The 26,500-nt window shown below is 44.3% G+C and overlaps 1 protein-coding gene and 1 pseudogene across 1 annotated transcript in view; both read right to left on the reverse strand.

Annotated features, from left to right (window-relative positions):
- LOC124606735 (UNC93-like protein) overlaps nt 1-26,500 on the reverse strand; it is a 417,842-nt gene that overhangs the window by 91,230 nt on the left and 300,112 nt on the right. Inside the window, exon 7 of the mRNA XM_047138767.1 lies at nt 13,746-14,013. Within this exon, the coding sequence (XP_046994723.1) occupies nt 13,746-14,013 (268 nt within the window). The remainder of the gene's footprint in view (nt 1-13,745; nt 14,014-26,500) is intronic.
- Nucleotides 8,199-8,316, reverse strand: LOC124608054 (annotated as a pseudogene).

Below are 26,500 nucleotides of genomic sequence, written 5' to 3' on the forward strand. Positions count from 1 at the left end.
AACCGCAATCGCGATAGGCTACGATCCGACCTTTATCAAAGTCGGAAACGCGATGGTACGCATTTCTCCCCCTTTGAGGAGGCATGACAACAACGTTTCACCAGGCAACGCTGGTCAATTGCAGTTTCAGTATGAGAAGTCGGTTGAAAACTTTCCTCATGTTAGCACGTTGTAGGTGTCTCCACCGGCGCCAACCTTGTGTGAATGGTCTGAAAAGCTAATCATTTGCATATCACAGCATCTTCTTCCTGTCGGTTAAATTTCGCGCCTGTAGCACGTCATTTTCGTGGTGTAGCAATTTTAATGGCCGCTAGTGTAGAAGTGGCACTCGTAAAAGGTCACAAAAAGGGTTTTTTTTCACGTAAAATACGAATGAAACTAGATTTTTGAAAGCGAGTTTTCAGTTTCATCGTAAGAATGAATTTTGTATCTATCTGATTGACTTTCAACAGTTTCCGCGCTATCAGTTCTCATAAGAACGAATTGTTATGTACTACATTTAGCTCGATTTTAAGCTATCATATCTCGGCACCGGATAGAGATTACTGGATGAAAATATTTGGTTTTCACTTTATCCGTTTACGTGCAAAATTTGAATCAAACTGTACAAGCTTAAAGCGTAAAAGCGGAGTGCTTCCAAAACCTCCCACAAATACAAAGCAAGATATTTGCAAATTATTAAAACTTATCTTAGACCGCATCCAGTACACTGGTGGACCACTCCAAAGTTGTTTAAGTGTGTGTGTGTGTGTGTGTGTGTGTGTGTGTGTGTGTGTGTGTGTGTGTATGTATGTGTGTGTGTGTGTGTGTGTGTGTGTATTAAACAGAGGTACTAGAAACGACGTAGACGATTTGTCCTGCCGTAGCCCTCAGTGTTTCACAACCTCACAACAGGCCACAGCAGTCTACTTACACCACCTCCACACCACACCGAACCCAGGGTTATTGTGCGTTTCGGCCCTCAGTGGATCCCCCACAAATGCCTCATACCAGACAAGTGTAACCATCAATGTTTGCGTGGTAGAGTAATTATGGTGTACACATACGTGGAGACAGTGTTTGCGCAACAATCGCCGACATAGTGCAACAGAGGCAGAATATAGTAACCAGCCTACAATATCCAAGCCAGATGGGATACCGCCTTAAAAACCATCCACAAGCTGGCCAGCACTCTGTGCCTCTACACTATTCTGCCATGTGGATTCGTGCCAGGGACCGGCCCGGCTTCCCGCTCAGGAAGCAGCGCGTTACACTTCGCGACTCACTGGGCAGCCTATTTAAGGGTCAGTAGTTTTGCACATAAACTCTCAATGAGTGTGACGTTTTTGCATGTAGAATCTGAATGGTGCACATAAAAATGTTGCGAATAGCTGAGCATTAATTTCAGAGCAATTAAAATGTTTTGCAAAAGGAATTAATCGATTCAAAACAGGTTGAAAGAATCAGCCAAACAGTTGTGAAACGGAGGTTTATTAGCAATTCACCTAGGTTTTTATATTTCTAAAAATGTCTTCTTCAGAAGGACTGGGATGTGTTACATCACATGATGGTACATTATGTAAGGTGGCTGAATATGACGCCAACATACTTCGGCGAAAATGAGCAGATTTGCCTTTAAGTATGTAATGCAAAGGGATGACACTCAATCGACAATATTAACACATGGATCCTATATACTGCATGTCACTGAGCAAGAGGTGGAACAAGCAGCTAGAGGAAATGTTTTGTTTGGAAGCAGGCGCGAGCAGACACGAACGGCGCACCACAGGCAGTACAATTGAAAGCTCTTAGGGGGCGACGAACAGGCTCCAGGTGACTCATGCAGGAGAGCAAATAGTGGGCCATTGGTGTGGGACAGAAAGAAGCTTTGGAAAACTGAGTTTCAGAATCTCCAAATGGATACGAACAAACCAGTGATGCAGTTGATCACATGAACAGCATGTGATATGCTCATGCTGTATGCATGTAACTTTTAGGCGTCTGGAGCGGGCACAAAATGCCCGATTGGCGGAAACGAACTATGAAGGAGTAAAGTGCCGAGATTTCGATGCAGTGTAGTGGTAAGACCTTTGCGATTGGCAGAGAGAGTTTCCACAAAATAAGAGGAATGCTCCTATTCGTTAGAAAAGGCCGTCAGAATCGGATGATTTATAGTAATATTGGCCAACTTCATGATGTAGTACTAAGAATAATGTTGTAAAGAACTTGTAGTTAAAATTTGATATTGTTGTGTTTAGAGTTACACTCAGGACGAAATGCGTTATCTTGACAACTGTCCTAACATTGTCACGTTACAAACTGTGTAAATTCGTGTATTTCTGTGAAAAAAATTCAGCATTAAAAACCAGTTTGTTTACAGCTTGAACATCGTTGTGCTCTAACATAGAATAAGGGTCCACTCCTTATTCCAGTCATTTATTCTATATACGTAAACGCGCTCAAAGAGTGTTTACGCTGACCCCTGACGAAAGAGAGAAGGAGAGAGGTGTCACAATTTAATTAGCTAAAACCGAGCGGCTATTGTGACATATAAAATTGACAAAACAAGAATTATCCCAAGGCATGGCTTTAGATAACAGCAGATTTCAATTAGCGTACTTCAGAATGAATGCTCACTAGTAAATGCCCACAGGTCGAGGCTCTTGTCAATATAAAATTGTAAGACGAGTCACGGGATAAAATACACTCCTGGAAATTGAAATAAGAACACCATGAATTCATTGTCCCAGGAAGGGGAAACTTTATTGATACATTCCTGTGGTCAGATACATCACATGATAACACTGACAGAACCACAGGCACATAGACACAGGCAACAGAGCATGCACAATGTCGGCACTAGTACAGTGTATATCCACCTTTCGCAGCAATGCAGGCTGCTATTCTCCCAGGGAGACGATCGTAGAGATGCTGGATGTAGTCCTGTGGAACGGCTTGCCATGCCATTTCCACCTGGCGCCTCAGTTGGACCAGCGTTCGTGCTGGACGTGCAGACCGCGTGAGATGACGCTTCATCCAGTCCCAAACATGCTCAATGGGGGACAGATCCGGAGATCTTGCTGGCCAGGGTAGTTGACTTACACCTTCTAGAGCACGTTGGGTGGCACGGGATACATGCGGACGTGCATTGTCCTGTTGGAACAGCAAGTTCCCTTGCCGGTCTAGGAATGGTAGAACGATGGGTTCGATGACGGTTTGGATGCACCGTGCACTATTCAGTGTCGCCTCGACGATCACCAGTGGTGTACGGCCAGTGTAGGAGAACCCTCCCCACACCATGATGCCGGGTGTTGGCCCTGTGTGCCTCGGTCGTATGCAGTCCTGATTGTGGCGCTCACCTGCACGGCGCCAAACACGCATACGACCATCATTGGCACCAAGGCAGAAGCGACTCTCATCGCTGAAGACGACACGTCTCCATTCGTCCCTCCATTCACGCCTGTCGCGACACCACTGGAGGCGGGCTGCACGATGTTGGGGCGTGAGTGGAAGACGGCCTAACGGTGTGCGGGACCGAAGCCCAGCTTCATGGAGACGGTTGCGAATGGTCCTCGCCGATACCCCGGGAGCAACAGTGTCCCTAATTTGCTGGGAAGTGGCGGTGCGGTCCCCTACGGCACTGCGTAGGATCCTACGGTCTTGGCGTGCATCCGTGCGTCGCTGCGGTCCGGTCCCAGGTCGACGGGCACGTGCACCTTCCGCCGACCACTGGCGACAACATCTATGTACTGTGGAGACCTCACGCCCCACGTGTTGAGCAATTCGGCGGTACGTCCACCCGGCCTCCCGCATGCCCACTATACGCCCTCGCTCAAAGTCCGTCAACTGCATATACGGTTCACGCCCACGCTGTCGCGGCATGCTACCAGTGTTAAAGACTGCGATGGAGCTCCGTATGCCACGGCAAACTGGCTGACACTGACGGCGGCGGTGCACAAATGCTGCGCAGCTAGCGCCATTCGACGGCCAACACCGTGGTTCCTGGTGTGTCCGCTGTGCCGTGCGTGTGATCATTGCTTGTACAGCCCTCTCGCAGTGTCCGGAGCAAGTATGGTGGGTCTGACACACCGGTGTCAATGTGTTCTTTTTTCCATTTCCAGGAGTGTATTTGCGTAAGTTATGTGTACATTATGGCAGAGACTCAGGCCAACTGTCAAACTGAAAGTTTTCTAGCACAAATTTTAGGATGTATTTCACATCAAGAAATTTGTGCTACAGAAGATGATTCTAGACTGAAGGACAATAGAAAAACATCAAGAAACGTAACATACTGTAACCACCAGGTAATGCATATACACTCCTGGAAATGGAAAAAAGAACACATTGACACCGGTGTGTCAGACCCACCATACAAGCAATGATCACACGCACGGCACAGCGGACACACCAGGAACCGCGGTGTTGGCCGTCGAATGGCGCTAGCTGCGCAGCATTTGTGCACCGCAGCCGTCAGTGTCAGCCAGTTTGCCGTAGCATACGGAGCTCCATCGCAGTCTTTAACACTGGTAGCATGCCGCGACAGCGTGGACGTGAACCGTATGTGCAGTTGACGGACTTTGAGCGAGGGCGTATAGTGGGCACGCGGGAGGCCGAATTGCTCAACACGTGGGGCGTGAGGCCTCCACAGTACATCGATGTTGTCGCCAGTGGTCGGCGGAAGGTGCACGTGCCCGTCGACCTGGGACCGGACCGCAGCGACGCACGGATGCACGCCAAGACCGTAGGATCCTACGCAGTGCCGTAGGGGACCGCACCGCCACTTCCCAGCAAATTAGGGACACTGTTGCTCCCGGGGTATCGGCGAGGACCATTCGCAACCGTCTGCATGAAGCTGGGCTACGGTCCCGCACACCGTTAGGCCGTCTTCCACTCACGCCCCAACATCGTGCAGCCCGCCTCCAGTGGTGTCGTGACAGGCGTGAATGGAGGGACGAATGGAGACGTGTCGTCTTCAGCGATGAGAGTCGCTTCTGCCTTCGTGCCAATGATGGTCGTATGCGTGTTTGGCGCCGTGCAGGTGAGCGCCACAATCAGGACTGCATACGACCGAGGCACACAGGGCCAACACCCGGCATCATGGTGTGGGGAGCGATCTCCTACACTGGCCGTACATCACTGGTGATCGTCGAGGGGACACTGAATAGTGCACGGTAGATCCAAACCGTCATCGAACCCATCGTTCTACCATTCCTAGACCGGCAAGGGAACTTGCTGTTCCAACAGGACAATGCACGTCCGCATGTATCCCGTGCCACCCAACGTGCTCTAGAAGGTGTAAGTCAACTACCCTGGCCAGCAAGATCTCCGGATCTGTCCCCCATTGAGCATGTTTGGGACTGGGTGAAGCGTCGTCTCACGCGGTCTGCACGTCCAGCACGAACGCTGGTCCAACTGAGGCGCCAGGTGGAAATGGCATGGCAAGCCGTTCCACAGGACTACATCCAGCATCTCTACGATCGTCTCCATGGGAGAATAGCAGCCTGCATTGCTGCGAAAGGTGGATATACACTGTTCTAGTGCCGACATTGTGCATGCTCTGTTGCCTCTGTCTATGTGCCTGTGGTTCTGTCAGTGTGATCATGTGATGTATCTGACCCCAGGAATGTGTCAATAAAGTTTCCCCTTCCTGGGACAATGAATTCACGGTGTTCTTATTTCAATTTCCAGGAGTGTATTATATGTATAAAAATAAACTTGTATTACATGCCACTGAAGATGTTTCACAAATAAAAGAAACAAAACGCGTATGGCAGTAAACAAACTACCTTCAGTTAGTTGCACAGACGGAACATACCTCCATGAAGCCAGAAGATGAGTCTTTGCCGAAGTTCCGATGCAAAAGAAGTTTGTGATAAGATTAGCGCAGAAACCCCTGACTGTTTCCAAGACGAAGATCATCTAGACGTAGCAATGCTGTTGGATTCCTCGAAGTTTGATTAGATTAGATTAGATTAGATTAATACTAGTTCCATGGATCATGAATACGATATTTCGTAATGATGTGGAACGAGTCGAATTTTCTAATACATGACATAATTAGGTTAATTTAACAACATACTTAAGTTAATATAACAACTTTATTTTTTTGTGTTTTTTGTTTTTCTTTATTTTTTTTTCTTAATTTATATCTAAAAATTCCTCTATGGAGTAGAAGGAGTTGTCATTCAGAAATTCCTTTAATTTCTTCTTAAATACTTGTTGGTTATCTGTCAGACTTTTGATACTATTTGGTAAGTGACCAAAGACTTTAGTGCCAGTATAATTCACCCCTTTCTGTGCCAAAGTTAGATTTAATCTTGAATAGTTAAGATCATCCTTTCTCCTAGTATTGTAGTTATGCACACTGCTATTACTTTTGAATTGGGTTTGGTTGTTAATAACAAATTTCATAAGAGAGTATATATACTGAGAAGCTACTGTGAATATCCCTAGATCCTTAAATAAATGTCTGCAGGATGGTCATGGGTGGACTCCAGCTATTATTCTGATTACACGCTTTTGTGCAATAAATACTTTATTCCTCAGTGATGAATTCCCCCAAAATATGATGCCATATGAAAGCAATGAGTGAAAATAGGCGTAGTAATTTGCAATGACCCTTATTGCATAAGTAGCTGAACTCAAACGTTTCAGCAGATCATCAATGTGTTTCTTCCACTTTAATCTCTCATCAATGGACACACCTAAAAATTTGGAACATTCTACCTTAGCTATATGCTTCTGATTAAGGTCTATATTTATTAATGGCGTCATACCATTCCCTGTGCGGAACTGTATGTACTGTGTCTTATCAAAATTCAGTGAGAGTCCGTTTACAAGGAACCACTTAGTAATTTTCTGAAAGACAGTATTGACAATTTCATCAGTTAATTCTTGTTTGTCAGGTGTGATTACTATACTTGTATCATCAGCAAAGAGAACTAACTTTGCCTCTTCATGAATATAGAATGGCAAGTCATTAATATATAATAAGAACAACAAAGGACCCAAGACTGACCCTTGTGGAACCCCATTCTTGATAGTTCCCCAGTTTGAGGAATGTGCTGATCTTTGCATGTTACGAGAACTACTTATTTCAACTTTCTGCACTCTTCCAGTTAGGTACGAATTAAACCATTTGTGCACTGTCCCACTCATACCACAATACTTGAGCTTGTCTAGCAGAATTTAATGATTTACACAATCAAAAGCCTTTGAGAGATCACAAAAAATCCCAATGGGTGGTGTTCGGTTATTCAGATCATTCAAAATTTGACTGGTGAAAGCATATATGGCATTTTCTGTTGAAAAACCTTTCTGGAAACCAAACTGACATTTTGTTAGTACTTCATTTTTACAGATATGTGAAGCTACTCTTGAATACATTACTTTCTCAAAAATTTTGGATAAAGCTTTTAGAAGGGAGATTGGACAGTAATTGTTGACATCAGATCTATCCCCCTTTTTATGCAAAGGTATAACAATAGCATATTTCAGTCTATCAGGGAAAATGCCCTGTTCCAGAGAGCTATTACACAGGTGGCTGAGAATCTTACTTATCTGTTGAGAACAAGCTTTTAGTATTTTGCTAAATACTCAAGACGTTTCCCAGAGAGAGCTTACTGTTACTGCCCAGTATTACAGCATGTTAGAAAAATGAAAGGTACAGAGTAAGGAATCGGTACTATAGCAACTTCAGGTATATTGCTGGGGGTGTATCGCTACTCGAATTATTTTCGAAGACAAATGCAGGACTTCTGATAATATTAGTGACAACACCGATGATAACCACTGAACCTGAAAGATGATCTCCGAAAAGGACAAAAATCTCCTTTTGGAATACCAAGTCAGAGGAAAGACGCCCCTGCAATGATCTCCAACGAGAAGAATATGGTAGTTGAGAATTTTAATCCCAAGGTTACAGATAAATTCTGCAGCAGAAAACTGTCACTTATGGACTCATTTTTCGTCACTGAGTGAGTACTACCTTTTATTTTAATATATCACTTTTTAACTTTGTTATCTGTCTTCAGGTCACGAGTGGCCTACCGCGACCATCCGACCGCCGTGTCATCCTCAGTGGAGGATGCAGATTGGAGGGGCGTGGGGTCAGCACACCGCTCTCCCGGTCGTTATGATGGTATTCTTGACCGAAGCCGTTACTATTCGGTCGAGTAGCTCCTCAATTGGCATCACGAGGCTGAGTGCACCCCGAAAAATGGCAACAGCGCATGGCGGCCTGGATGGTCACCCATCCAAGTGCCGACCACGCCCGACAGCGCTTAACTTCAGTGATCTCACGGGAACCGGTGTATCCACTGCGGCAAGGCCGTTGCCCAATATTGTAGCGCATTGGTAAAATTTTGCCAGCTCCCTCACTGGAACTGAAAATGATGAGGATTCTTCTCAAGGCAACAATATTTGACTACTACGTGGTCTGTAATTTTCCAATATTCTCGTGTCCTTGGCTGACAGCCATAGATTCATCAACGACGTTATCAGTAGCAGCTGTTTAGATCACAGAAGACATGAGTAATTATACGTGGTTATGTTTTTTTAATACCGTGGAAAGGTTCACATCTTGCGAAAGAAGTTTATGTATGACGCTCAGATAATGACTTCTTATTTAACTTGGTGTCCTAAACCGGCGGAAATCTGTCCTTTAAAATAGAGATTCTATAATAATGAAGTTTCTCCAGTTACTGAATGTTTCACAGGTTATGATCACTATTAACCCTCTTAGGTAACTCTCATTTCACCACAACAGAGTAAGTCTGATAGCCTCTCTGATACTTTAAAATTATCTATGTATGCTTCCTCGTAAAATGGTTTGAAATGATTTGGTGCCCGCACAGAATTCTATCAATATTCGTACTAATCTTCTTCTCTTAACAAACAGATCCGTTATGTTTTGGTCCTTACCTTTACCTGCGACTTCATTTCATTCTCCTTTCCTGGTTAAACTCATGTGATTATCCCTTTCACTTATTTATCGTTCCTTTCAGCACTGAACTCATAGTGCCCTTAGGCACTGTTTCCGTAAATCATTTCACAGTTGTAGAATCTGATCCAAAACCAAATTAGAAAGTCTGGTGTTTTTTAAATACGGACAACTAGAAAGGCAAATGAGTTAGTTTGGAATGAATCCACATTATGAGATGTACCATCAAAGCAAATTTTACTGTAACGTTTCTGCAAAGCTAGTGCAACTTCTGAATGCAAATATTTTAAACGAGAAAGGACACTGAAAAGAAGTTTTTCTATATTTCATAACGAATGCGATTTACAACTCTACCAATTTGGGTGCACTTTTGGGATTATGGAACATCAGAAATTGTTGTGTGTTTCTCGCTTCCGGAAAACATTCTATATAGATCCGCACTACAGCTTAGTGCACGACGAGATTTGAGCTTGTCTACTATGTGCCCAGATTTGTCTTTGCCGTCGGGACTTAATTAGAGATACAACTTAACACGTCCTTCTTAATATGACGAAATCGTCAGATTTGATGGAAATTTAGGGGTACCAAGGGAGTATTACAGGATAGTTACTGTTCACAACATCTATAAACGAACTAGTGGGTATTTTCCGATGCTCTTGCTATCAGTATTAAGGAACTTGATTGAAAAACAATTGTTTACCTGCTGGGAAATTCACCGAGTTCGGTGGCAGACGCCAAGTGTAGTGGCAGACGCCTCAAGACGTGGTTGTTCTGAAATTCCGAAGGCGCAATTTTAAGAAGAGTCCGAGAAACAGCATATGGGCTCCTCATACGTACTTCCCGAAGAATTACCACGGCGAGGAATGCAGAGGAATTACAACTCATCCAGAGGTCGATCGACAGTCGGTCCTCCCGTGAATCAGTGTGAATGAAACAGGGATGGTGAAAGGAGGAGGAAGAGGGAAATCATAGTTGTACCACAGGTACATTCCGCTGCCTACCGTAGGTGGCTTTCTGATTACAGATGTAAGGAACTGTGCTTTCAGATTTCACAAGTTTCGCTGACTTACTGTGTACAAATCAGTGCTACAGACTGTTTGTGCCTTTTGTGCCTGTGCTGAAAGTGCTGTAATCGTGTGCTATTCCGAGAACGAACGCTTAATTTTCGTGACGACAGAGAGAGAGAGACAGAGAGAGAGAGAGAGACAGAGAGAGAGAGAGAGAGAGAGAGACTCACCATCTCATCTTTATTCAAGAGAGAGAGAGACAGACTCGCCTTCTCATTTTTGTCAGGAAAGTAGATAACATTTCCGTTGTATAACACAGCTGCATAGCATATGAGGGTGCAGTCCACAATGTGACCTTGGGGGTAAGTTTACTACTCTCCGGTGCGGTACGTCAAGGGTCTAGGGACCTCCACGTTGGTGTGACGTGATGTGGCAAACGACGCGCAACACTGCAGGAAAAACTTTACACTCTGGCTGTACTGTTCCTTGTGGCTTAAGCTTGTTTACATACGTATGCGGTGGAACCATGACCTCAAGAGAACTACAACTTCGAACTTAAAACGCAGCCATTCCAGAGTCCTACAGAAACTTATGTTCATCTTTTCGTTTAATGTTTACCAATAAATGTATGGTAGGACTTTACAAATCTGAAAATTGGTACAAACATATTCATACGAATTGTTGAATTAGTCGTGATGTCATCTTGTAGGAAAATAGATCAAGCTTTGCCTGTTTGGTGAGACGTCCTGAATGTCCGATTTCCACATGTACTATGTGATCAAAAGTATCCGGACACCTGGTTGAAACTGACTTACAAGTTCATGGCGCCCTCCATCGGTAATTCTGGGATTCAATATGGTGTTGGCCCGCCTTTAGCCTTGATGAGAACTTCCACTCTCCCAGGCATAAGTTCAATCTGGTGCTGGAAGGTTTCTTGGGGAATGGCAGCCCATTCTTCACTGAAGAAAGGTATCGACGTCGGTCGGTGGGGCCTAGCACGAAGTCGGCGTTCCAAAACATCCCAAAGGTGCTCTATAGGATTCAGGTCAGGACTCTGTGCAGGCTAGTCCATTATAGAGATGTTATTGACGTGTAACCACTCCACCACACGACGTTCATTATGAACAAGTGCTCGATCGTGTTGAAAAATGCAGCCGACATCCCCGAATTGCTCTTGAAAAGTGGGAAGCAAGAAGGTGCTTAAAACATCAATGTAGACCTGTGCTGTGATTATGCCACGCAAACTAACAAGGGGTGCAAGCCCCCTCCACAAAAAACACGACCACACCATAACACCACCGCCTCCGAATTTTACTGTTGGCACTGCACACTCTGGCAGATGACGTTCAGCGGGCAGTCGCCATACCCACACCCTGCCATCGGATCGCCACATTGTGTATCGTGATTCGTCACTCCACACAACGTTTTTCCACAGTTCAATCGCCCAATGTTTGCTCTCCTTGCACCAAGAGAGACGTCGTTTTGGCATCTACCGGCGTGATGTGTGGCTTATGAGCAACTGCTCGACCAGTAAATCCAAATTTACTAACTGTCATAGTACTTACAGTGGCTCCTGATGCAATTTGGAATTTCTGTGTGATGGTCAGGACAGATGTCTGCCTGTTACACATTGCGACCCTCTTCAACTGTCAGCGGTCTGTCAGTCAACAGATGAGGTCGGCCTGTACGCTTTTGTGCTGTACGTGTCCCTTCACATTTCCACTTCACTATCAAATTGCAAACAATGGACCTAATGATGTTCAGGAATGTGTATATCTCGCGTGCAGACGTATGACACACGTGACACCCACACACCTGACCACGTTCGAAGTCCGTGAGTTCCGTGGAGCGCCCCATACTCTTCTCTCACTATGTCTAATGACTACTAGGGTCGCTGATACGGAGTACGTGGCAGTAAGTGGCAGCAAAATGCACCTAGTTTGAGAAAAGTATGTTTTTGGTGATATCCGGATTCTTTTGATCACATAGTGTAAATGAAAGGGCCGAGGTGTGCTAATTGAATAGCCCCAGCTTTTTCTGGACCTGACTTCAGACTTTTTCTGCGGGGGGTGACTCATCAAGGGTACCTTGTTTGTTGCACCTTGGCCAGCTACCCTATGCTTTATTAAAGTATATACTTGGAAGCACCTCCTAATTACATACGTATTATCCGTCAGCTACGTTATACCCCTTCTATCTTCTACTTAAACTATTCTTATAAACTTTTCTCTGATGAGTTGTCTCTTAGGGGTTATTGTAGTGATAAATAGTAGTCTCCCATCACACTGCAATTCCAGCGGCACTGATCCCGTCGTTCCAATACTTTGATGTGTTGATGAGAGCGTTTACATTGTTCTCCACTGACACCGCCCAAATGTTCATGATAAAGATGAAGGTCATTGATCAGACGATGTCTCTTGAGGCTCATCAAACACCTTGTTTTCTTGAACTTTCTCAACGTGTTAGCAACAACAGAAAAAAATAGTCGTATTTATTGCCTAAGCACTTCGTAACATTTTCTCTGAATTATAACTAAGGCTCACTCTCACTCACAGTCAACTTTGATTCGTAGCTGGAATCGAACATCATTTTTCGATCCACAGGTACAACAAACAGTCTTCCTTCCAACTACGCTTCAGGTAAATGATGAAACTTCCTCAATCTTTGGGTAAGGCTTCCACCACCTGTCTCATTACGCCCAAATTAATGGGTAGATGTGCAAGCAGAATTTTATTTCGTATCAACTACCTATGAAGTAAGAGACAAGGTGGTTATCACATTAATTATGATAAATAGTAACTAGCGCAATCACTGTCTTCGAAATTCTAACTTCGCATTATTAGTCGGTGAAGCATTGTACGAAATATATGTAAATTAAACCGCTAAAAATTATTTTTCAAAACACAGTTAATCGTAAACAATGGCGGGTGATTCGTCGTATTTAATTACCATATTGAGATTCAGCACACTGGAAAACCATAATAACAAATAACTTTCATTAATGTATTATGATATTGAACATTTCGAAAGCAGCCATGTGAATACGTAATCAAAAAAAGTCCGTTAGGTCCTTACAGTCACTGAATAATTATTGACATTCTACCTGTCAATCAGAAGAATTACTTGGTACCCAAAATAGCTCACGAGTGCAAATCGGATTCCATAACTATACCACACATACATACAGGCGGGAAAGGTATGGAGTTTACAGTTGTTGGATCCAGAATATGTCTTTCACTGGTCAAGGTCCCACTTTATTATTTTTATTGCGCTCTTCCCCAGAAAAGAAATTTCTTCTGAATCCATTAACTCTATACAATTACAGATAGCGTACCTTCAACTTGATCGTATCAAGAAACTACAAAGGTATGCAGCTTAGTGATAAAATTACTGACAAAGTAGGTAAAATGTATGATCAGCTAAGAAAATGATAGAAACCAACAGCTGAAGTAAGAAGCGCTGGGTGTCGGGTTTGCAGTTATCGAAAAGAAAAACTAGATTATGCGACCTATTATTACTAATTTCGTCCTGACTGTATTATAAATTGGAAATTCTCAAACTTGACGCATTTGGCTTTCATTCACAAAGCATCCACAGTGATTATACAGTAAACATTAAGAGCACATTACCTTCCGTGTTGACTAGTTAATTAAAGAGAGCAGTTTTGCTGAACAGTGACAATTTTTACAAATTAGTGTTTTATATTTTCTGTTGACAACTCTTTTCAGTGCCATCAGATGCTGGAAACGAAATTAACGTATTCAAGTTTTACTAGTACAAGCTTATGCAGAGATGAAGAGTTGGCGGAGGCTACTGACCGTTGACCTGGACGTTCCAGACGCCGTCGCAGGCGCCCCAGAGGCCGGCCATGGCGAAGAAGAGCGGCAGGTGGTGCGGCAGCGGCTGCCACAGCAGCAGGCCCGCCAGCAGCGCCACGTGCACCGCGGCGGCGCCCAGAACCACGGGCGGCCGCCCCGTCACCTTCACCAGCCAGCCCGTCGTCAGCGCAGACAGCGAGTTGCACGCGCCGTAGCACATCATCACGTAGCCTATGTTCTGCACGCCCCACGCGCACGTCACGTACGACTGCAACAGCAGAAATGGCGCTCGTTGTGAGATAGAATCGTTATCCTGCCTACCTCTAGGTTAAGGGGCTAATTACTCTTTCAATTGAACCACGGCAACAGTAGGACCAAAGTTTCACCAAGAGTAGATTCCACCCCTAAGCTGCACTCTCAAGGGATGTGAAAACGCACGTGGACGAGGATCGCGTAACGTCACAGCGTCGAATTCCATGTCTCACTACAGTGCGAAGCGTGAAATAAAGAATGTTTGCGTGTCAGATTTTTCTCTCGTGGAGAGAAACGACATCGTTTTAACCACAAGCAGAACAAAGAACCCGCCATATTATATGTTGTTAAACATCGTAATTGGTGGGTTTCTTTGTCATAGAATAGGTGGTACGAATATGAACTGTTTCACATCATCAGTAAACTGAGGATCACTCGAAAACGCATCGTTTCAGCTGTGATTATTAGTCATGATATGACGGGAAACTGCATGTCGGTAGGTCATGGCTTTCTGTAATTGACGTTTTTGGTATTATAACTTTTGTGGTGCGGTAATTTCAGTCCTATCAGAAGATCGTCTTTTTGGTGCAGTTTCCATATTAATTACACAGGGTGAATCACTAACTATTGCCGCCAAGAGTAACTCCGAAAGTATGATAGGAACTGAAAAGTTTGTGGGACAAAAGTAGCATGGGATAACCGGGGCCATAATATGACGTTCGTTTTTTGTTGCTAGGCAAGGTCGCTTCAGAGATATGGTCAACTTTGTTTTTTTATTTTTTTAAATAGGATGCTACAGTTTGGTGCTTTTTTCTGTTGGCGGCTATCGAGACGAATCCAATGATGTGTAACAATAAGGTCTTTGAAGGTCAACGAAGGTCACAAAGGCGGCATGAACGTCCATTTACAGAAGGTGTTCGAAGTGATGACCTTTGGTATCAATGCAGTGCTGCCATCTTCGTATCATGGATTGAGTGGTATTCCTTATCACTTCGGTACTTATCGAAGCACATGCTCTGACAATTCTTTCTCGTATATCGCGCAAACAGTAAATACGGCGTATCCATCTAATGTGCCATTGACATATAACACCATTCGACGGTTTCGCAATACAACGCTAATAGGAACGGTAAGACTAGTATCGTCGAATCAAGCGAATGTGAATGATGTTATTCCTTCGAAGAACAAGTCGATATGCTTCTCATTTACGAGCACTGCCAACGAAATTCAGTGACAGCTAGAGATTACACGCTGAAAGATGTCCTCAACGTACTCACCTTACACGTCGTACATTTAAGTATGTGTATGATAAATTGAGAACAACTGGATCTTTAACGCATCGGAAACATATCCGGGCCGGCCGCGGTGGTCTCGCGGTTCTAGGCGCTCAGTCTGGAACTGCGCGACTGCTACGGTCGCAGGTTCGAATCCTGCCTCGGGCATGGATGTGTGTGATGTCCTTAGGTTAGTTAGGTTTAATTAGTTCTAAGTTCTAGGGGACTGATGACCTAAGATGTTAAGTCCCATAGTGCTCAGAACCACCAACCAAACATATCCGGCAAAGGAAATTGGTACTTTTTCCACTGTGGTTCGATATGCTTGTGTTAGTTCGCGTCAAATCACATAAGCCAGAATAGTGTTTTCGCGTTCTGCATCGCCATAAATATATTGCTTAACACATCAGTGTCCACCAAGGATTAACTGGTACAGAATTTACGCACCACGTTGAATTCTGGCGATGAGCTCAACTTTAGATTAAGAGAGATGACACATTTTTCAATTTGATTATATTTACTGACGCTACATTCACGAACCATGCAAATGTTAATTTGCATAACATACATTATTGGGCAACTGAATCCCTTGTTCGCTGCAGCAAGTTGCGCACCAACAACGGTGGTTGGTGAAAGTATGGTGTGGGATTCTGGAGGACAGAATTATTGGCCCCTGTTTCATCTAAGGAAATGTTAATGGTAGGAAGTACACCGCATCCCTGCAAGGAACATTAGGTCTGTTATTGGAGCAAATACCGTTACAAACAAGGAACAGAACATGGTAACAAAACGCAGATGGCTAGAAATGAGTTGCAGAGACAAATCCCATATCGTTGGATTGGACGCGGAGATGTGTCGTGGCCGGCTCGTTCGACAGATGTGACGCTTCTGGATTTTTTCTTGTGGGGATTCGTAAAAGACATTGTTTATAAAAACGCTCCAACTACACTTGAAGATACGAGAGAGAGAATTGTCAGAGCACGTAGTTCGATAAGTGCCGAAGTGATAAGGAATACCACTCAATCTGTGATAACAGGACTGCAGTACTGCATTGATACGAATGGTCACCACTTGGAACACTTCTGTAAAAGGACATTCATGCCACCTTTGTGACCTTCGTTGACCTTCAAAGACCCTACTGTTACACATCATTGGATTTGTCTCGATAGCCACTGTCATAAAATAAGTATCGAACTATAGTATCTCATTTTAAAAAAGAACGTTGACCTTAATATCTGTGAAGCGACCCAACCTAGAAAAAAAACAAAAATCAACGTCATATTATGGCCCCCGCTGTCCCACGCAATTTTTGTTCCACAAACTTTTCAGCTTCTATCATACTTTCGGAGCTATTCTAGGTGGAAATAGTTAGTGACTCACCCTGTATAGAGCAGCTAAGATCATCGTGATCTGCGAGCTCAGAAAAGGAAGGTAGGAGGTTCGAGTCCACCTTCTTCCCTTCCAAATGTTTTTCACCTTTTGTCTTCTAAAGGATTCTGGACCGAACTACAGAACGTAAGTTTCATACATATATTACTCACGTTTGCCTTGTTTTACAGGCTTCAAGCAAAACTATGTTTCAGCTTTTTTGAATGCACAATGTGGTTTTTAACATAGGTTGGTGAACTCCTTTTTTGGAATTAGAATATTTTCTGGTAACAAATATTTAAATGTTCAATGAAACATTTCGATGAATTCCTGTCAATAATATTTTACAACTTATTTCTTTAACATAACAGATACTGGTTATGGTATGTTGTTTCCAAATACGTGTAAAGTTAGGTATTTCTAGGATTCCACATGTGACACACTTCCGGCCCACATCTGACTGAGTAGCATGGTCCTACAGTAATTTTTATTTTTTACTTCACATCCAGTTTTTCTGATGGCTGGGCCGCTATTTTGGTTCGTATCTGTTAACACAACAACGTCCCAGTAATATCTCCTAGCGACCTTGTATTTCGGAGATTACGATGTTTATAATATAAAAAATATCGTCAATGTAGTTTTAACTGATGTACTGATGTCAATAAATGGTTTTCTGTGGTTTAAGCCGATTTAATTTCACAAATACGACATAGTTTAGATTACAGAGGTAGCCACTTGCGGCATTTCCTGCTGTATTACGTTAGTACACTACTGGCCATTGAAACTGCTGCACCAAGAAGAAATGCAGATGACAAACGGGTATTCATTGGGCAAATATATTATACTAGAACTGACGTGTGATTACATTTTCACGCAATTGGGGTGCATAGATCCTGAGAAACCAGTACCCAGAACAACCACCTCTCGCCGTAATAACGGCCTTGATACGCCTGGGAATTGAGTCAAACAGAGCTTGGATGGCGTGTACTGGTACAACTGCCCATGCAGCTTCAACACGATACCACAGTTCATCAAGAGTAGTGACTGGCGTATTGTAACGAGCCAGTTGCTCGGCCACCATTGACTAGACGTTTTCAATTGGTGAGAGATCTGGAGAATGTGCTGGCCAGGGCAGCAGTCCAACATTTTCTGTATCGAGAAAGGCCCGTACAGTACCTGCAACATGCGGTCGTGCATTATCCTGCCGAAATGTAGGGTTTCGCCGGGATCGAATGAAGGGTAGAGCCACGGGTCGTAACACATCTGAAATGTAACGTCCACTGTTCAAAGTGCCGTCAATGCGAACAAGAGGTGACCGTCACGTCGGGTGATACGCCAGTATGCCGATAACGAATACACGCTTCGAATGTGCGATGTCGCCAAACACGGATGCTACTACCATGATGCTGTAAACAGAACCTGGATTTATCCGTAAAAATGACGTTTTGCCATTCGTGCAATCAGGTTCGTCGTTGAGTACACCATCGCAGGCGCTCCTGTCTGTGAAGCAGCGTCAAGGGTAAACGGAGCCATGGTCTCCGAGCTGATAGTCCATGCTGCTGCAAACGTCGTCGAACTGTTCGTGCAGATGGTTGTTGTCTTGCAAACGTCCCCATCTGTTACAGCCATGCGGATAAGATGCCTGTCATCTCGACTGCTACGATGGCGTTGGGATCCAGCACGGCGTTCCGTATTATCCTCCTGAAGCCACCGATTCCATATTCTGCTAACAGGCATTGGACCTCGACCAACGCGAGCAGCAATGTCGCGATACGATAAACCACAACCGCGATAGGCTACAATCCGACCTTTATCAAAGTCGGAAACGTGATAGTACACATTCCTCCTCCTTACACGAGGCATCACAACAACGTTTCACCAGGCAACGGCGGTCAACTGCTATTTGTGTATGAGAAATCGGTTGGAAACTTTCCTCATGTCACCACGTTGTAGGTGTCGCCACCTGCGCCAACCTTGTGTGAATGCTCTGAAAAGCTAATCATTTGCATATCACAGCATCATCTTCCTGTTGGCTAATTTTCGCGTCTGGAACACTTCATCTTCGTGGTGTAGCAATTTTAACGGCCAGTAGTGTATATATGGAATTTCACGATCTAGCTCACTAATGTACAGTAGTTGCATGGTACCAAAGATTATAATGTACCTGTTGGTAAACTGATAGTACCATTGATAATAGATAACAGACTGCGTATGACGTCATTTTACTGAAACTAACACCTAAGTAATGTGACTCGGGGCACGAAGCCGAGCATGCCACAACGATTTCATAGTGCACAATTGTTAGAGATCAAATGTTGTGCTTCTTACTAGATGCAGAAGCAATAACGTTCACATATGTTCGGATTAGTCTTGTTTTGTAGCCTACAGATTAGGTAAAGTGACGAAAATGTGAGTTGTGTAAGTGAATTACTTTAAAATACTTGCAGAGGTATTTCTAAGTTGAAAGTCAGGATGGATGTTGATCCTTGGATGTAAAACTTGGTGAATTACTAAGATTTTGAGACGATATATGGTTAATATCTAGCTCACTACACCAGTATAATCAACATTTTTCTAATGGATTCCGCTTCTTATCTTGACATTGTTTCGGTACCTATACTGGATTACGCGATAGTCAGAAAAGATACGTGCTTATTTTGTGTAAATATCTGATATTATGCACATAACCGAATTTTCTTTCTTACAAAAGCTTACTAAAGCACTTCACACATATTTTTGTCGAATCGTTAGACAACTAATGCTGACTCCACAAATGTGATTTTGTCTTAAAAAAAAAAGGAAGAAACGTATTAACTAAAGAACAGTCATTCTGTCGCTTGTTCAAAGAACTGTCAATAATACGATACAACTTGACCACATGTAGAAACGATAACAACTGTCCGGCCGGGGTGGCCGAGAGGTTTTAGGCACTACAGTCTGGAACCGCGCGATCACTACGGTCGCAGGTTCGAATCCTGCCTCGGGCATGGATTTATGTGATGTCCTTGGGTTAGTTAAGTTTAAGTAGTTCTAAGTTCTAGGGGACTGATGACCTCAGAAGTTGTCCCATAGTGCTCAGAACCATTTGAACAATTATTTTGATAACAACTGTTTTATTAACAGGTATTTCGGAGAAACTCGGTTAACTGCACTACATGTGTAAGAGCAGTACTGCAGTTTGTTAAATTGTAAAAACCAGTCCTTGATTTTGACTATTAATGAGAGAAATTGTAACTGTCAGCTCATCTTCACACAGCGCGTAATGACAGTAACTCGGTTTTCTGCCCCGAGTCAAGTGACTTAGATGTTGTTTCAAGCGTTAACACGGTAGAGATGGAGACATATAGGGTCTATGGATAGTGCTATTCTAGCGCATGTACTTTAGTTTTTATCTCTGGGATGGCGTTGTCTTTGACTGTATCCTTCATTGTGCGGCCTAACTTCATCTGTCAGTGCGTTACTAGCTGTCGACATGATTTCGCTTCTTGACGAAAACTGTTGTACACAGTTAGTATTGCAGAAAATTTTTAAGGGCAAAGGTGGGCCCAAAATAGCAAATTACTTTTGTTCTAATTGTGGTATAATTTTCCTGCTGTTTATGCCAGTAAGCGATATATTGTTTACCTCTATATTTCCCTGTAAACTTAGTAACCTCTAATGATTTGATTTATTCGTTTTAGGCTAAGCTTGATGATACTCATTGACCAAAACTAGTAGCAAACTATGCAACATAAAGGCCAGCTGAAGCCTTCACCATGAATTTTAACGATTCCGGATGTCTTATTCGTTTAATAGACGTATTATATCAAAAGTCGATGTTATTTATTTTCAATGATTTATTTTGCTGCATTTCTTGTTGCATATCTGGATTTATTGTTTAATGATTGCATATTGGCGGTAAGAATCTTTTCAGTGATGGTGTGCAGCTTCAAAAAAAAATCTATGCGATAAAATACGTTATTTCAGAGTGTTCCCAGTCAGTGCAACATCGAGAATAAAGATATTAGGCAAACGCAAACTGAGATTAGACACTTACCTTCACTATATTCAATTTGAAATAGAAAATGCGAGGAAAATGCCACTGAGCTAATGAATAACTTCCGCTAGAATCTCTCTCACATCGTTGTACAGCATTATCTAGCGTTCCTCTACCATCAACTCGCTCTTCAAGCCGTCGACGGGTGCAGAGTCTTCCTCGTGAAGGTCCCTCCCGCCGGGCGTTCGAGACCTCCCTCAGGTGTGTGTGTGTGTGTGTGTGTGTGTGTGTGTGTGTGTGTGTGTGTGTTGTTCTTAGCATACGTTAGTGTAAGTTTAAGTAGTGTGTAAGTGTAAGGACCAATGACCTCAGAAGTTTGGTCCTTTAGGAAGTCATACACATTTGAACGATTTTCCTCGCGATTTTCTCCGCTATTGTTCGACAAGCGTAACAGAAATCACACAACTACTTTACGTGCGTCCATTTGTGTAAAGAAACTGTGTGGATTGCGAGCCAAATAAATCCGACGACGGCTGCTGGAGAGCGCTGATACCGCAAATCTGTTTAACCACTTCGTCCCGTGTGCCGCCGGAGCTGTCGCTCGTGAGGTCGCACGTCCCGCCGGCGTCCACGTCAACGTTAGCTGCCTCGTCCCATGTGAGGACACCTTTAGGCCATGTTCAAGTGGGTCCCTACTGAACAACAGAGATCCTGCCGACAATCTGAGAGGAACAAATACACACATAGGCTGAAACCGAAAAATGTTCGTCCAAATAACAGTCAATGGAGTCATAAAATGCAAGCTTCAATGACCAATGCTTACTTTAACGAAAACGTACATGCTGAGACGCTGTGGTTGACGTACAAGATATTACACAGTTGCTGTTACTGGGTTCTAGGGGCAACAGCCTTGCCGCATTGGTTACACCGGTTCCCGTGAGATCACCGAAGTTAAGCGCTGTCGGGCATGGTCGGCGGGCATGGTCGGCACTTGGATGGGTGACCATCCAGGCCGCCATGCTCTGTTGCCATTTTTCGGGGTGCACTCAGCCTCATGATGGCAATTGAGGAGCTACTCGACCGATTAGTAGCGGCTTCGGTCAAGAATACCATCACAATGACCGGGAGAGCGGTGTGCTGACCCCACGCCCCTCCTATCTTCATACTCCACAGACACGGCGGTCAGATGGTCCCGGTAGGCCACTCGTGGCCTGAAGATAGAGTGGCGGTCAGATGGTCCCGGTAGGCCACTCGTGGCCTGAAGATAGAGTGCCTTTTTTTATTACTGGGTTCTGACGGTGCATAATGGGTGCTTAGCGGATAAAGTTTTGATATGGAACTCATGTCCGAAGATGTAGCGTTCGGATATAAAATAAGTCCGAAGGTCGAATGATTTTAAAATCTCCCATTTCACGATACACACACAGTAGAGACAACTAGCTCTGGCCTGTGGGCTCTAGAAAGCGCATGGCGTGGGCACCGTTTCGAGTACTCGCCGTCGAATCCTCGGTACATGGCGTGTGATGCAATTACAGCAACTGACGACGATGCCCTTAGTTTGTGTGCTTGCGGTGAAGTGGAGGGACTTAAGACTTATTTTACATTCATATGGTGAATGTATGGACAATAGTCATTAGCAAAACTTTACCTGCTACGTCCCATCTGCGACCTGTATGAGTTTGTAATAGGACCTACGAGACACGCTGTATAAAACTAGTCCCTGACGTTTCGTCTCTAACCGCGGGAGGCACTTTCGGAGGTAAAACAGCAACTATATCAAGGGCTCGAGGGGCCCCCGAATTTATAGAGCTACCACTGGTCCCGTGAAGCAGATTGAGTGACTATTTATGGCTGGCGCCATGGTACTCGTTTAAAGTAGTCAGCGGTTATTCTGTTGGCGCAAAAGCCGACATTCATACTCTATCTAAAGTAAAAGCTTCTTCTTTAATGTTAAAATTGTAATCGTGTTTGTAAATTTCTAAGGCGACACTATACAGGCTCATGGTAAACAGTTGTCTTTGCTAAAACGCTAGCCTCACTGAGTTTCGTGGTTTCCATCTCAGAAAACTTTTCTGCTACAGCCAAATTGTCAGCATGCCCCACAAGGCAAAAAGTTTCCGATGGTACTGCGCCATAGTCATTCGGTATTTTTGAAGGAATACACCATTTGATAGTATATTTCCTGTGTCCAATCCAGATTTCGGCTGAGACGCCGTTGTTGAGTATAATGTTAAAAGCAAGAATATACAAATACTAAGATATAAAATAAACAACTGAAAATTTAAAAAAAATGTTAGATGCAAGCTGGTGTAAAATTACGAAATATACTCCTATTTCTTAGACCATTACTGTATTTTGCTGTGGACTGTGCAAGGTGACTTACTATTTCAAGCCATGATCCGGTACAATGGCTCAAATGGTTCAAATGGCTCTGAGCAGTATGGGACTTAACATCTATGGTCATCAGTCCCCTAGAACTTAGAACTACTTAAACCTAACTAACCGAACGACTTCACACAACACCCAGTCATCACGAGGCAGAGAAAATCCCTGACCCCGCCGGGAATCGAACCCGGGAACCCGAGCGTGGGAAGCGAGAACGCTACCGCACGACCACGAGTTGCGGACCCGGTACAATGCTAAAACCAAAACATGCAATTAATAGGCCGTTAAGTAAAAAAAAAAATATTAGGTATAACCTGATATACAATTACGAGATATGCACTTCCTTCTTAGACCATTAACATCATTTTGTTGTGTGCTGTACATGATGACATACGAGTATAACAGTTCACCACATTTCCCTAACGCGAAATGAATTGTACAGAATTAACGTCTTGTAGGAATGCAGCATATTACCATACAAGCACCTCATTACTGCGAAAATCAGACGAAAGCAGGTAAATACCTGACTAGCGCATTCCTTTAACACATAAGAATGAATGTCATATTATTTACACTCTAGAACACCTGACACATTAAATTGTAGAAGTGTAGCAGATATAAGCTTGTATTGTATTGTATGGAACCGGCGACCTAGAAACTTCCGTGGTACAAAACCCACAACAGGCTACAGCAGTTCACTCACCCCACCGCCGCCGCCCCACACCGAACCCAGGGTTATTGTGCGGTTGGGGCCCCACTGGACCCACCCGGGAACGTCTCACACCAGCCGAGTGTAACCCTAATGTTTGCGTGGTCGACTACTTATGGTGTACGCGTATGTGCAGAAAGTGTTTGCGCAGCAATCGCCGAGATCGTGTAACTGAGGCTTAATGTGGGGAACCAGCCCGCATTCGCCGAGGCAGATGGAAAACCGCCTTAAAAACTATCCACAGTCTGGCCGGCACACCGGACCACTAATCCGCCGGGCGTATTCATGCCTAGGACCGGCACGCCTTCCCGCCCGGAAAGCAGGGCGTTAGACCACACGGCTAATCGGGCGTGATAAAATATAAGTTTACTAATGTTAGGTGTCATTCGACCGTGTGTGATTACCTTTGCATTCACCTAAGCAGGTGTGAATGTTCGTTTTGTGATTTTGTATGCTCCAGATCACCTTTGACTGAAGTCAGTTACCTGTCGACTGGTGATGTAGTACCCTAGGTATGTGACGTCGTCCGAAGCAAGTAACGACAAAGCAATGTTTCCACCTCGCCCCGACACCAAACGCGAGTGTAGTCACTGCATGCAGCACCGACGAATGAAAGACGCCAGCGTAACCACGCCCGATTCTCCACGCCATCGCAACAGCTCGTCCACTTACGGCTGAGCAGAGGAACGCTCGGCCCGAGTTCGGAGTCGACGATCAATACAGGAGCATTATCTTAAATAGGCCATCAGAATATTAAACTGAACTTAATGTGAACATTACGTCCATTATCCTTCACGTGAAAAGTAAAAAAAAAAAAAAAAAAAAAATGGTTTAAATGGCTCAGAAGACTACGGGACTTTACTTCTGAGGTCATCAGTCTCCTAGAACTTAGAACTACTTAAACCTAACTAACCTAAGGACATCACACACATCCATGCCCGAGGCAGGATTCGAACCTGCGAACGTAGCAGCCACGCGTTTCCAGACTGTAGCGTCTAGAACCGCTCGGCCACCCCCGCCGGCCCGAAAAGTCTTGTAAAATTGTCTGTATCAAGTGATAATTTAATACTCAGAGGCAGCTATAAGAATTCAGAATATTGCTGTAGAAATGGATTTACGAAGTTAAGTAAATCTTCAAATCTTTATTATGATAGAGTAAACTAATGTTTTACATCTTATAGTTCCGCTCGATCACCTCCCGGAACATATCAAAGAACCCAGCGTTGTACCAGCGAGTGTATTATCGCATGGCACACGAGGGTGTACAACGTGAATCAAATGGCATGCTACAAGGCGTGGTGGTCGCATATGGGTACAGTGTGACCATATTTCCGTTCTAATTCCGAACGCAGGTTCGAAAATGCTTCGGTTGCGTACTATTGTCTCTGAATGTGGACGAGGACGCAGGCAGTTTCGACCGAGATGCTAGGCATTGAGTAAGGGAGACATTGTTAACTGCTATCCCTCTAAGACTGTTGACGCGCTACGGACTGCGAAAGAGGACTGTAGGTAAACAACACAGTTAAGCAGTTGAGGACACACTGCGAGTGCTATGAGGTCAGAGTGTTTATCAGTGGTGCTCCTTCATTTGTCACACGACACACAGAGTACGCCACATTCATACGTAGACAACGGTAAAGTACAGTAACGTATAGCGTTCCGTGCTTTCATGCTGTACGTAGTAATCAGTCACTCACGTGGCTATTGTAAAAGAGGATGAACAATAACGGTCGTGTACACAACTGAAGAGCACACTGACATGCTTCTCGTGTACGGGGAAGTCCGAAGGAATGCAAGAGGTGCTTTCCGCCTCTATGGTGAATGTTACCGCAATAGCGTCCCTCAGCCCTGACCATGTTTGCCAGACTGGGCCGTGCGGGGTAGCTGCGCCGGCGAGGCACCTTGACACAGTTCGCGCGGCTTGTCCCGTCGGAGGTTCGAGTCCTCCCTCGGGAATGGGTGTGTGTGTTGTCCTTAGCTTAAGTTAGATTAAGTAATGTGTAAGCCAAGGGACCGATGACCTCAGCAGTTTTGTCCCGAACTTACCACCACCATCCTGCAGGACTGGAGATGAGTTTGAGTGAAACCTGCAGTTTTCGTTCTAAAAGTCTCGATACTGGATTCTAGCGGACATGCCGCATACCAGAATTATAAGCAGCTGTATGTCAGGATTTTCTAAGAGCATCTGAGCTGTGGTACAATCCACGCGTGTGAACCAATTGGCATTGTGGTACGTTCTGTACGACTAGCACCTCCATCCCTCCAGAAGGCTCAGGCGATGTCGCGGGATGACTTCCCTCGTCATGTCAGTTTTTGCCGTGCCTGTTCGAACAAATTAGGTAGGAGCCCCACTTTCTACGACACATTCTGTTTTCTTACGAGCACATATTTACCAGGACGGCTTGGCTCAAATGGCTCTGAGCACTATGGGACTCAACTGCTGTGGTCATAAGTCCCCTAGAACTTAGAACTACTTAAACCTAACTAACCTAAGGACATCACACATATCCATGCCCGAGGCAGGATTCGAACCTGCGACCGTAGCGGTCGTGCGGTTCCAGACTGTAGCGCCTTTAACCGCTCGGCCACTCTGGCCGGCCCAGGACGGCTTGTTCAACACCAGAAACAGCATGATTGGATGGAAGAAAAACCTGGAGCGCTGTATACCCAACACCAACCTGTGTGGGCAGGTCGCACTGATGACCACGTCACAGGTTCGAACCATAATTACCCAGTTACCTTGCATTCTTACCGGGTGTCTTTGGGCATCCTTCGTATCATATAGTACCAG

The sequence above is a fragment of the Schistocerca americana genome, chromosome 3 (genome assembly GCF_021461395.2).
Source record: "Schistocerca americana isolate TAMUIC-IGC-003095 chromosome 3, iqSchAmer2.1, whole genome shotgun sequence".
Taxonomy (NCBI): Eukaryota; Metazoa; Arthropoda; class Insecta; order Orthoptera; family Acrididae; genus Schistocerca; species Schistocerca americana.